We start from the raw sequence: 14,223 nt of genomic DNA, 5'->3' as shown, positions 1-14,223 counted from the left end.
TATTTCCTCCAAATAGCAGGTTAATGAATTTTGTTTTACAATTTTTAATTAATTCCTTAACTTTTGTCCTTTAAATAGGAAAATTCTGTTTTTTACATTTAATATGTATCAAATTTGATTTTTTTCTACCTTTAAAGTTTTTTCACCGTTATACATGTTTGGAGGCAGTGAAATACCCTGTTTTTCTAAAGTTTCTGCTAAAAAATTTGTTTAACCAAAATGTTTTGCCTTATAAATGAATAACTGTCATTTCTGTGGCTTTGTTCCTTTTGAAAATTAAATAAAGGATATTTGCTTTCAGAATAGCTGACTCCTTTATTTGTCCTCTTTTTTGTTGTCAATTTGAAATGCTTTAAAGTTTATTAGCCCAAATATAATTCATTTGTCTTTTTAAAATTATAATTCACATTTAAAAAAAATCTCAAGACCTAATTTCCTTGTTTCTTTTACACCATTAGAATTTTACTTAAGTCCCTTATTGTGTTTATTATCCAATAACTTTTGTATTTTTAGATGCTTTCTATTACTTCTGGTGCACATTTACCTTCTATTTCTCTATTAGTTTTTTATTTTTCTTCCTTTGTATTACAGAATTTAGTTTTTGATCTTTTCATTATCTATTAGATAAACTCTTTTACTTGCTTGTTATTTGAATAGTTTTATCTTTTAAAAAATACCTTGAGAAGCAAATGACTATAAATTTAAGAGGGAACATCTTTCATCCCTCCTCCCATCCCCCCTAATTTCTGCATTGGATAAGGTGGTGGAAGGGGAGTTTTCCATCCTGTATTCTCTAGGCCCAATTAAGGGTGTAGATAGGGATAGGGGGTAAATTAGTGTTTATAACTCTCTGCTTAAGGCTGTTTATTTCATTGCCTAAGACCACTGTTACATTCTTTTTCTTGGTCTCCTAGCTTCTCTTTTCAGCTCTGTTTTACTCATCCCTTTTTAACGTAGAACATAGAATTGCAATTTTCTGCTTGAGTTGGCTACAAGGTTTCCTCCTCTCCATCCTTAGTTGGGAATGGGAAGGATACAGATGCAGAGAACACAGCAGTTGTAGAGCAATCTCAAATACTTTCCCTAACTATCTTTCTACAGCCAAATCCTGGGTGAAATATGCTTAGTAGTTCATCATTCTCTTCTGTTCCTCCCTGCTTCCTCTCCAGGCAGTACATGGGCCTACCCGGCACTTTATTACTCGGGCTTCATTCTTGAAACAATGCATCTGTTGGTAGTAGAGGGGGAATTTTGTAAATTTATTTTTAATTTTTTTATATAAACCCTTACCTTCTGTCTTGGAGTCAATACTGTGTATGTATGTCAATACTCCAAGGCAGAAGAGTGATAAGGGTAGGCAATGGGGTTAAGTGACTTGCCCAGGGTCACACAGCTAGGAAGTGTCTGTGGTCAGATTTGAACCTAGGAATTCCCGTCTCTAGTCCTGGCTCTCATTCCGCTGAGCTACCCAGTTGCCCCCAGGAATTTTTTTTGGGAAAAAAAAAAGAGCTATCTTTCTCTTCCTTCCCAGTTTTTGTTAAGTGGAACAAGTATCTTGACATTGATCTACTTTTCTATCATGTCGGGAGGCCCATCATAAATTAAAAAAACCCTTAAAATTTTTTTTTTTTATTCAGCTTTTAATCAACTAGGATCTACCTTCTCACCTCAGGGTCACACAGCTAGTAAGTGTCTGAAGGCAGATTTGAAACCAGGACCTCCCATCTCTGGACTTGACTCTCAATCCACTGAGCCACCCAGTTATGCCCTAGATTTAATTTTAATAATAATTTTCTGACATTTTACAATCTATGCTCTCCTTCCTTCCCACTCTAGCCCCTTCTCCAAGAATGCAGGAAATATGATAAAGGTTGTATATGTGTTATCATACAGTACACATTTCCATGTTCATCATGTTGTGAAAGAAAACACATATCACTTATACTAGCAAAGAATTAATGAACGAAATAAATTGAAGAATGGCATGCTTCAATTTGCATTCAGACTCTTATGAGTTCCGTCTATGGCAATGTATAGCCTTTTTTGTCATAAGTCCCTTGAAGTTGCCTTAGATCCTTGCAATCTTGGTTGGAGTTCAATACAGTAGCATTCCATCACATTTATATATTATAACTTGTTCATCCATTCCCCAAATTATGGATACCCCCTCTCCTATTATTTTCCACTTCAAAAAAATTATAAATATTTTTGCACGTCCTTAAAGTTTGTTTCCCTTAGGACTAATTCCTCCTAAGGCTTAATCTTCCCTCCAATTCTCTCTCCTTCCTCCCATTTTCCTTTTATCTCCCTGTATATATAGATATAGATATACATATGTATATATATATTTCTGCATACTACTATAAAAATGCATGTGTGCATTTTCTTTTGGCCAGTTAGGATGAAAGTGAGTTCATATATCCACTGCTTCCACCTTCCTAGTTTATATAAATGTCTATTTTTTAACCTGATTATGAGAAATTTTCACTAACCTTCCTTTCTCTCCTATTCCCTCCTTACCCCTTGTAGTAATATCAATTCTTAAAAGCTGTAGAATTAAAAATACTAAACAAGGGGGCAGCTGGGTAGCTCAGTGGATTGAGAGCCAGGCCTAGAGACGGGAGGTCCTAGGTTCAAATCCGGCCTCAGACACTTCCCAGCTGTGTGACCCTGGGCAAGTCATTTGACCCCCATTGCCTACCCTTACCACTCTTCCATCTATAAGTCAATACACAGAAGTTAAGGGTTTAAAAAATTAAAAAAAAAATTTAAAAAATTTAAAAAATTAAAAAAAAACAAGACAACAAGGATGTATGTCATGAAGTCTAGCACTCAACTGACAGAACTGACTAAAGGTCAAAAACAGCTCAATTGTTTTTATCTGGAGAAGGTCAGGCATTCTGTCAGACTTTTCAGTAGAAGCTGATACTTATCTATTGCAGTCACAAAATGAAGCTAGATCAGAATTATGACTTTCCCTAAGTAATTTACCCCCCATTTTATTTTATGTATATATGTTAAAATGAGCAATTTTTGGATTCGTACGTATTTTTTCTCATTCTTAGAACAGCACAACATGTAGAAATTGAATGGCTCTGATAAGCTATTTTAAAGTAGGAATTTTCAAATTAGATATTAAAAAAGTAATAGTAGAAAGGAATGACTTTTTCTTTTTAGGTCATTATTTTATGTTTCTATTTTCCATTTGATATTTGTTGAAATCCTTAATGGTAGCTAGTCTGAGGAAAAAATTAAGCATTTGAGAGTTAACTGTTTTCTAATCCAATCAAAATGTTTCCTGCTTCCTGTCCTGGCATCACATTGAATCAAACATTTAAAAACTGGAATGCAACTCTTTGCAACAAAGAACAGTTTTGGCTATTCTTTCCCCCCCTGAATATCAAAGACTACTACTTGAAAACAGTTTTTATTTTTGATCTGAATAGTCAAAAGGCAGAAATGGAGCTAGAAGCTAAGGAAATTAGCAATTACATTTTTTCCTGAAGAGTAGTTCCCATTTATCAGCTATGGAATCAGCTCTGATCATTTCAATGGCTTATGGATATTTAAACAATAATAATTCTTATATTTGAGTAGAGCAGAAACTTTGGGTTTGATTTCTTTATAGTTAATCTTTTACTACTTCTATTTATTTAGAATCTTTTTTTCCATGTTTACACGGTTCATTTTCTTTCCCTCCCTTCTTCCCTCCCCACTCCCAGAGCTGACAAGCAATTCCACTGGGTTGTACAAATGTTGTCACTTGATAACTATTTCCACATTATTCATTTTTGCCATAGAGCAATTTTTAAAAAGCCTAGTCCCCAAATCACATAATGGGCTAATTAACTTTGCTTAAGAAAAAAACCTGTTTTCTAAGTACAGATTATCCCTCTAAATAACAGCCGTCCTAAAAATGTATGCAGTTTATAAACGGCTCATTTAAGAAAGGGTATGAATTAAACCCTTATTTCACACTATCACAAGAAAAAGCATACTAGAGTATTAATGTATTGTATAAGATCACACTGAGTTTATTCTTTATGACATTGAATTGTCAGGAACCAAAAAATCAAATCCAGAATGATTCACACAAATGAAAGCAAGAATTTTAAAGTATTTTTGGACAAAAAAGTAAGAATAGTTTAAAATATTAGATTGTAAATATACCAATCAACCAGCAAGGATCCTGGGCTTATAAAGTCCAGAATGCAGCAGTTCTTGCTCTTACCTCAACTGGTAAAAATTTTAAGTATGTGTATGTAAGATAAATACGGTCATTTTAGAGGTGGTGGAGTTGGAATGGGGTAGGAAATTGGGAAACTGTTCTTATAGAAGGAGGCATTGAACTCAGTTTTGTAGGAAACAAGTTATTCTAAGAGGTCAAGATGAGAAGAGGGTTCATTTTAGGCATAAGGACAGCCAGCACTGCAGCCCAGAAATAGCAGGTGGAGTAGAGTGGGTGAGGTACAGCAACTATGAAATTCATATATGGTTCAAAGATGGTTAAAACATTTTGGGGATAATATTGAGTTTTCTTATTACTGTTTAACGTATTCTACTTTCAAAAAGGATTTGGCTCATTTTACAAGTTATAGTGAAAATAAGGCAAAAAAACTGAAGGTTATCCATACAGTGTGAGGGTTCTTTAGTCTAGCATGTTCAGTTTTTCTTTTCAAGTGTTAAAGTGGTGATGATACTTTTTAAAAATTTCTTTTTTTATGGTTTTATTTTTTAAATTAAAAAAAATTTATTTTTTAAAATATTTTCCCATGGTTACATGATTCATGTTCTTTCCCTCTCCCCTGAACTCCCCTCTCTCCCTGTAGCCAACATACAATTCCACTGGGTTTTACATGTATCATTGATCAAGACCTATTTCCATATTATTGATAATTGCAGTAGGGTGATCGTTTAGTGTCTACATCCCCAATAATACTCCCACAGTTCTTCCTCTGATGTGGATAGTGTTCTTTCTCATAAGTCCCTCAGAATTGTCCTGGATCATTGCATTGCTGCTAGTAGAGAAGTCCATTACATTTAATTTTACCACAGTGTATCAGTCTCTGTGTACAATATTCTCCTAGTTCTGCTCCTTTCACTCAGTATCAATTCCAGGAGATCATTCCAGTTCACATGAATTCCTCCATTTCGTTATTCCTTTGAGCACAATAGTATGGTGATAATACTTTTATAGTACTCTTTCCCTAGCCTGTATCAGTGCCCCTGATTTAAATCTGATGTCATTTTGTATCTAGTTTGAGTGAGAAAATTAGAAAATTCTAATTATTTGGATAGCTAAGATAAAATAAAAAAACAACCTCACAGAACTATATATTTAACAATAAAGTAAAATAATTCTCATTTTTTATTGTTGTGTTAGAAGAGAGATTTTGCATGTCTTGTGAGTACTTTGTTAGATAATAGTAGAGAATACTTTGTTAAATAATAACTAAATAGTCAATCAACGAGCATTTTGTAAGTTCTTACTATGTTTCAAGAACTAGGCTAAGCCCTTCAAATGCAAATAAAGAAAAAAACCATAGTCCTTGCCTTAAAGTGGCTCACATTCTAATGGGGTAGACAACATCCAAAAAACTAAGTGCACACAAGATACTTCAACTATCTGGGGGGTGGGGTAGGAGGGAACAGGATTATAAAATTAAATGTAGAAGAGGTAAGAATAAGAAGATTGAAAAGATAGGCAGGAATGAATGTAAAAATAATCTTTTTCTCTAATTTTAGTGATACAGACAGCAGTGGAAGTGAAGATAGTTCTGATGAAGAATTAATTGGACCTCCTTTGCCACCCCTGACCACCCAAAGACAATCTGAAGATACAGATGAACTCATAGGTCCCCCACTCCCACCTGGATACCTGGATAGTGATGAGGATGATGATAATGATGATGATGATGATGATGATGATGATGATGAAATACAAGATGAAGTTGTAAGTGTTACTATCTTGATATATTATAGATATACTATAAACTGTTTATATCACCTACTGGATCATTCCTATATGTGTTAAGTACTTAGGTTGCTGTTCTAAAAAACCTGGAATGAAAATGAAACCAAAACATAAAAAAACCTATTTCTTATTACTACATTACAGATTGCTATTTGTGATATTTCGACTTGGTTAGGCATTTTTGAAGATAGGACATTTCTATACAACTTTCCACTTGGCTTTGGTACACTAAAACTTGAGGACATAGTATACGGCAGAGCTAGACAAATTTGTTTTATATATAGAGTCCAGCCCCTAAATCTAATCATTAAGTCTTCAAACATTTATTAAAAACCTCCAGTCAGTGGACTGTAGGACCAGTGCTATGTCTATCTACTATGGTACCAACTACCTAGTATGGTGATGGCTAAGGAATTACCCAGCTACCTACACCAAGTGATACTGTACAGTGTTGTTATTTCTTTTTGAATGAATGTGGAAAATAGGTCTCAAATATGAATGAAGAGTTTTCTTGTGGTTTGGGGTAACATTTCAATGAAAATGATAGACACTGATAAAATGACTGAGTACTTTGGGGACCTGGTTTGAAACATCTTTTTTTAAAAAAAAATAAGTTTATATTCGTAACTTCTTTTCTTTCATTGTTATAATTATTCCAAGTATTTCTTCTTTCCTTCCTGGAGAGCCATCCCAATAAAAAATAATAGTATTTTTTAGAGAGGAAAAAAAAGCCAGCACTTTTGATCTGAAAAATCTGAAAAAAGTGTGCAATGTGTAACCCCTGTGAACCTCTTGCTTCTATGAAGTGGTGAGTTAGGAGTGACCTCATATCTTTTCATTTGAGCCCTTCTTGATATTTATAATTTTTATTACATTTAGTTTTGATTTTTGTGGTATATAGTTCTTTCCCTTTACATTGACACTTTCCTTCAGTCTTAGAATCAATCCATACTGTGTGTTGGTTCTAAGGCAGAAGAGTGGTAAGGGCTAGGCAATGGGGGTTAAGTGACTTGCCTAGGGTCACACAGCTAGAAATTATCTGAGGCCAGATTTGAATCCAGGTCTTCCTGACTCCGGTCCTGGCATTCTATCCACTGTGCCACCTAGCTGCCGCTCACCAATAGTTGGTAATCTGAATAATTAATGTGCTTGCTTTCCATAGCTTCTTCAACATTAACTATTGCCAATTTGCAGGGTAAGAAGTACAATTAAAGAGTTGTTTTAATTTAAATTTTTCTTGTTTTTAGTGGCCAAGAATAGATTTTCTACCCTTCTTCCCAAATCTGAGAAGTATATAGTCTGATTTATATTAAGGTCGTATATTCACTTCTAATGTATTGTGGAGTATGGCATAAGATGTTCATCTAAGCCTAATTTTTGTCAAACTGTTTTTCAGTTTTCCCAGCAATTTTCATCAAATAAAGAGGTTTTTTTTTTTTGTAGGTGATTTAGAGTCTTCATTTGATTAAACATTAGGTTATTGATTTCTTTTTATTTATGATTCTCCCTTGTCTAGTCTGTTCCATTGATCTACCTCTATGTCAGGGGTCAGCAACCTTTTTGGCCGTGAAAGCCATAAACACCACATTTCTTAAAATGTAATTTCATGAGAGCTGTACAGTGCTCACAGTGCGCTCCTGTAACAGCGCCTGAAAAAAAATTGACTTTATGGTTCCTGCAGAAAGAGCCATACATTGCTGACCCCTGCTCTATGTTATAAAACCAAATCTAAATGGTTTTCCAGAAATTTATTCATTTCTATATTTTCTCTTCTATCTTTTTATTAGACTTATCAAAAATGGATAGAGGGGATATTGTAGTCTCTTGTTACTTGTGTAGCTTTCTATGTCCCTTGAAGCTCAGATAATGTTTCTATTCTGAATCTGGACACTATGGCATTTGGAGCATTTAAATTCATCTTTGATATTGGTTTGTTGTCTATTAGTCTTTCCAGGGTAGTATATAGTTTCCTTGTTAATCCTTTTTTAATGTTAGTTTTTGCTTTGTTTAATAGCTAGATGGATTCATTTAATATCTAATTAAAAATTTTCTGGGGGCAGATATGTGACTCAGTGGATTAAGAGCCAGATGGGAGTCCCTAGGTTCACATCTGGCCTCAGATTCTTCCTAGCTATGTGACCCTGGGCAAGTCACTTAACTCCCACTTTCTAGCCCTTACCCCTCTTCTGCTCTCCAAGACAGAAAGTAAGGGTTTAAAAATTTTTTTTCATCCCCATAATTTTAGTTTGTGTAAGTCTTTGTTTTTTTCAGATGTGTCTTGTAAGCAACAGATTGCAGTTGTTTTTTGATCCAGTCTTTCAATCAAAATAATTGTTTAATATTTTCTCATTTAAAGTGATGTTAGGTTTATATTTTCCTCCATTTGTCTTTAAAATTATTTAAAAAAAACCATGATTATGATTTTTTCCCCCTTCTATTGTTAATACAGTATTATGTTTGTTTATACTTTAATCTTTTTTTAATGTGGCCCTTTTCCCATTGGCTCTCTTCTCCTCCCTCAGATTTCCTTTTCTCAATGGTTACCCCTTTCGTATTAGGGTTTATTAGGTCCTCTCCTCTGCTTTTATCTGGTTATATATTTCTTTCTTCTCTTTTTTTTTCTCAGTCAAGAAGATTCTCCTTCAATTTCTTCCCCTCCAGTTGTCTTATTCATTATTTATTTCATTTTTGCATCCATTTCTTTTTTTTTTTTTTTTAAACCCTTACCTTCTGTCTTGGAGCCAATACTAGTATTGGCTCCAAGGCAGAAGAGTGGTAAGGGTAGGCAATGGGGGTCAAGTGACTTGCCCAGGGTCACACAGCTGGGAAGTGTCTGAGGCCAGATTTGAACCTAGGACCTCCTGTCTCTAGGCCTGGCTCTCAATCCACTGAGCTACCCAGCTGCCCCCTGCATCCATTTCTAAAAAGAATTTTTCTCATTCTTTTCATTATCTATCTTCCCTTTTTGTTTACTATAGACCCTCATTCTCTGACTCATGGTCCTTTTAATCATCTGGCCTCTCTCTTTGGATTCTTCCTGAAATCAAAGCTTCCACAGTATTCATTCTAGGATCTGCTTTCTAGGCACTTTCTGCCACTGCTTTGTAGGGTTTACCCAATAGATTCCCCTTTTCCATTGGGCTTCATTCTCATTACATTGCCTTTATTGCAAGTGTCAGAGAGGACCCTCACTCAGGGTAGGGGACTTCCTCACTGCTGATCTATGTCTCTCTTGTTGACTTTTCTTTTCTTTTCCTACTTTCACCTGGAAATTTCCTTCCTGTATCCATGCTTGGCAGAAATGTCAGCGGAGATGCTACAACCCCTCCTGCAGAAGATCTGGGAACAGGAACAAGTCCCGACAGACTGGAAACTAGGCTACCTAGTGAAGCTACCCAAGAAAGGTGACCTATCCCAATGCAGCAACTGGTGAGGAATCATGCTTCTATCTGTTCCCAGCAAAATCCTGACCAGAGTAATCTTAGAAAGACTGAAGGAGGCCTTGGACAAAAAGCTGAGAATAGAACAAGCAGGGTTTCGTCAGCTCAGATCGTGCACCGACCACATCGTCACCCTAAGAATCATCATCGAACAGTCCATCGAATGGCAGTCCCCCCTCTCCATGACTTTCGTGGATTTCGAGAAGGCATTTGACAGCATGGACAGGAACATCATCTGGAGATTGATGCAGCACTACGGGATTCCCCCGAAACTCATCAACATCATCCAGCGGTTATACGAAGACTTTACCTGCCAGGTCATCCACAATGGGAAACTGACGGCTCCCTTCACAGTGAAGACCGGAGTGAAGCAAGGCTGCATGCTTTCACCCCTTATCTTCTTGATGGTCATAGATTGGACCATGAGAAGAATTACCAAGGACAACAATACGGGCATTCAATGGACTCATACCAAGCAGCTAGAGGACCTTGACTTCGCGGATGACATCTGTCTCCTTTCTCACAAGCAGCAGGATGCTCAAGCCAAACTTGCACGTCTCTCTGAAGAAGCAGAGAAGACAGGTCTGAAGATCAACAAGAAGAAGACCAGGTGATCACAGTCAACAGCAGAAAGGACCTGCCAATCCAACTACAGGGAGAAAACATCAAGGAGACGGACCACTTCACCTATTTGGGTAGCATAGTCAGTAAGGACGGTGGAGCAGATGAGGACATCAGAAACCGAATCAACAAAGCCAGACAGGCATTTAACATCCTGCGGTCTGTCTGGATCTCCAAAGCACTGTCCCTTGTCACTAAGCTCCGAATCTTCAATACCAACGTAAAGGCCGTCCTCCTATATGGATCAGAAAGCTGGAGAGTGACGAGCGCTAACACCAATAAACTCCAAGTCTTTGTTAACAGATGTCTACGCTACATCTTGAACATCAGATGGCCAGAAAAGATCTGCAATGCCAGACTCTGGGAAAGAACAATCCAGTATCCCATCAGTCAGGACATAAAGAAACGTAAGTGGAGATGGATAGGACATACGCTACGAAAACCGGAAGACAACGTAGCCAGACAAGCATTGAGCTGGAACCCTTCAGGGAGGAGGAAAGTCGGAAGACCAAAACAGACCTGGCGAAGATCTGCCGAAAATGAAACAAAAACAGTCGGAATGACATGGGCCCGGCTGGGGGAAGTTGCCCAGAACAGAGTCCGCTGGCGTGAGATGGTTGCGGCCCTATGCTCCTAAGGAGTCAACAGGAATAATAATAATAATAAAATCCATGCTTGCCTAGTTCTCCAGGTGCCATTTGCCCCCAGGGATTCCTACTCCACACCCCTTCCTGGATAAATAAATTTTTCAGGCTCTCAATTCCCCACATATCATCCAGCATAAATCCTCATCAGTGTTAATCCCTAAGAGCATTCATCAGGGCATTCCCTTCCCACTACTATCAAGTAAGGCTTTCTTCCTTCCTCACATTTTCAATCTTTCTCCCATCCTCCTTACCTTGTAGACTTCACCTTCAATTTTTCCCTTTCCCCTAAAGAGGGAATTTCCAGGAATAGTCAAGCAAGGTGGAAATGCATGAAAGCAAGGGAGAAGCTTTAGAATGATCCTGGGGAGAGAATTCTGAGAGCAATGGAAATCCACTGGGAGACTATTGAAGCCTCAGGCAATTTCTTCTATGCCTTTCTAAAACATGACCTTTTATAGCTAAGTCATATAACCATTTTGAACTTTTCTTGGTATCTTAAAGGTAAGAAATGTTTTTGTAATTTTAGCTAGTTAAATTTGGAGAAACTTAGCATTGAAAGGTTCCCTACTCTATAAATATTATGACTATAGTATGCATGAAATGTCACTTGAGGTGTGGAAGAGTTGGGACTTGCATTCAGTTAATCAGACAGCAAGCATTTATTAAATCTTCACTGTGTTTCAGGAACTATGGAAGGTTCTGGGGTCCAAAATACAATTAATGAAACAGTATGAATTGGGTAAGGCAGTCTTAATATTCAAGCTTCTAAACGTAAGAACTATAGTACTACCTAAGACTTTTGAAATTTGTGTAATTTCCTATATTTTTATTTTTGTGGATTCCTCCCAAATTTAAGCGAGAGAGATTAATGATTTTAAGAGCAGAAAAGATTCCTGGTGAGTGGCCATAGGTGTTCATAGGCCCTTACCTTTGTTTTCAGAGCTTCAATGGAGAACCCAATCTATGACCTAATAGTCCATATGAGAAAAAACTAAATGGATAAAGATTTCCCATTGTGCATATAGTGACAAGCAGTTGAATGAAGAATTAATCAAGGAGTCTTTTCTCTGTGGCTTTGTCAAGGATAAAGAGTGGGAAATGATGGTGATGGTCAGAGATGGAGGATAATCTTTTTCTATTTTTCATTATGTCCTTATTTATTGTGCTTCTTAGAAACATTGGCAAAGAATGTACAATTGGCATTTGTAGTTTTTTATCTTTGAGGCTGCGAGGTGGCGACATAATGCAGAAAGTGCAGATCTTTGAGTTGAGAAGACCAGAGTTCAAATCTAATCTCAGGCATTCCTTAACTGTGATGTTGGGCAAGCCATTTCACCTCTGCCTCTGTTTTCTCAAGTGTAAAGGGCTTTTACTTTTCTCAAGTGTAAACAGCAGGGTTGTTGGGAGAATTTATTGAGATATTATTTGTATCATCACAGCACATTGCCTGACAGGTAGGAGGCATTATATAAATTCTTTTTTTTTTTTTTTAACCCTTAACTTCTGTGTATTGGCTCCTTGGTGGAAGAGTGGTAAGGGTGGGCAATGGGGGTCAAGTGACTTGCCCAGGGTCACATAGCTGGGAAGTGTCTGAGGCCAGATTTGAACCTAGGACTTCCTGTCTATAGGCCTGGCTCTCAATCCACTGAGCTACCCAGCTGCCCCCCATTATATAAATTCTTATTCCCTTTCTCTTTATTATAATTATTCTCAGCATAACTGAAATTAGATCTTAAACATGTAAGTCAAGTTACAAGTCAATTTTTTAAAAACAAAAGGTCAGTTCCTAAGTTTGTTGTTTTCAAATCTGTTTGTCTACCTTGAAACTCTAGTTTGTATCATACAGCATATTTTTACTAAATGGTGAATGGAGGATTTCCTTCTAAAATCTGTTTTATAAAGGAATTTTAAGAGAGCTGTTTCTAAAAAGTTTTATCTATGTTCTTGGGGTTGAGGTGTAAATATCCTTAAATACTTAGAAGAACAAGGCTGAAATTCTCAACCATTATGGAGAGTAGGGGAACTTTTGTAGTCATTTTCTTCATGTGTGCTATTTGTCTTTTGCTACAGTTGAATAGTCTTTATCTGTGCTCTGATGTTTAGTTTTCCTTGTTCTTGAATAAAGTGAAAGGATTTTAAGAACATTTCTTTAAGTCTTAGGTTAGTAGGGAGGATAAAAGGTTCATGTAGGAAGCAGAAATAAAGCTTTAATGGGGGGGGTGAGGAAAAGGAATCTGAGATGATGGAGAAGTAGAAAAATATGTGACTTGTTAGGATAATGGAGAGTGGAAGCATATTATAGTATGATGGAAAGAAGAGAGAGGACAGTTGTATGATTATCACTTAAAAACAGATTTGTAGTTCTTTCTGAGGAGGAGAGATTTGAATGTTCCATGGAGAAAGGAGCTTCTTGTCCTCCCAGGAATTGTATAGTTGAGTCAGAGAAGATTATAAGATGAGAAATCATCACTAAGGGTTGGGGAAGAAGAGTAGTGGTATTTGTTGATTTCTTGTTCAGATTTATTACTGAGATAGCTCTTGGTTGACCTGATAATAACTCTTTTCTTCCAGGGCTGTGAATTTAAGATATAACATGTGAATGCCATATTAAAAGGAAACATACTCAGATCATAATTATTTGATATGCTAGGGGGAAAAAAACCTTCTTTGAGAGTTAATTCATATTTACTAGGACTCAAATATCACCTGGTGTCATTTCCTGTAGAGCATTAGCTAATATTGTAAATGATTCACCCTATGGTGGTGTCTAGTTTCCAGGAAGTTTCTTTTCCTATGCTTACCTACTGATTTATTATGATTAAAATGTCTTTGAAATATTTGCTGTATTTTATGAGAATGTATTGTTTTCTCAATGTAACCTCTAAGGAGGATAGATATTTTTAGCTGAATATTACAGTATTAGGACAGTATCACAATTTTTTTTAAGGAAGCAAAAGACAGGTGTTGGATTATCAACTTTAGAGACAGTTCTTCATCTTTTGACATTATATTTTTAAGTTTTTATATATATGGAAGGAGGAAAATTAGTATTAAGTAACACTTTTAATTTGATCCAGATGTTTTCAGTGAGGTGACTCCTTAACAATGGTAGCATCATGTCTTGAAGCAAGAGAAAACCACTATTCGTTGCTAAGTATTTAGAAGATTCATCTTAGATTTTTTTTCCTTTCTTTTTTTAAAATTTAGAATATTTTTCCATGGTTACATGATTCATGATTCCTCCCTCCTTCTCCCCCCCTCCCGGAGCTGACAAACAATTCCACTGAGTTAAACATATATCATTATTCAAAACCTATTTCCATGTTATTCATATCTGCAGTAGCATGATCCTTTAAAGCCAAAACCCCAATCATATCCCTATCGAACCATGTGATCAATCATGTTTTTCTTCTGTGTTTCTGTTCCCACAGTTCTTTCTCTGGATGTGGATAGTATTCTTTCTCATAAGTTCCTCTGGATTGTCCTGGGTCATTGCTTTGTTGCTAGTAGAAAAGTCTATTACATTTGATTGTGCCAGTGT

General features: G+C 36.4%; 1 protein-coding gene across 1 annotated transcript in view; it reads left to right on the top strand.

The window, feature by feature from the left end:
• WDR70 (WD repeat domain 70) overlaps positions 1–14,223 on the top strand; it is a 333,473-nt gene that overhangs the window by 18,032 nt on the left and 301,218 nt on the right. The window contains exon 4 of the mRNA XM_044664295.1: positions 5,746–5,950. Within this exon, the coding sequence (XP_044520230.1) occupies positions 5,746–5,950 (205 nt within the window). The remainder of the gene's footprint in view (positions 1–5,745; positions 5,951–14,223) is intronic.

The sequence above is a fragment of the Gracilinanus agilis genome, chromosome 1, assembly GCF_016433145.1.
Source record: "Gracilinanus agilis isolate LMUSP501 chromosome 1, AgileGrace, whole genome shotgun sequence".
Lineage (NCBI taxonomy): Eukaryota > Metazoa > Chordata > Mammalia > Didelphimorphia > Didelphidae > Gracilinanus > Gracilinanus agilis.
Note: the sequence above shows the minus strand (reverse complement) of the source record. Positions and strands in the feature narration are given on the sequence as shown.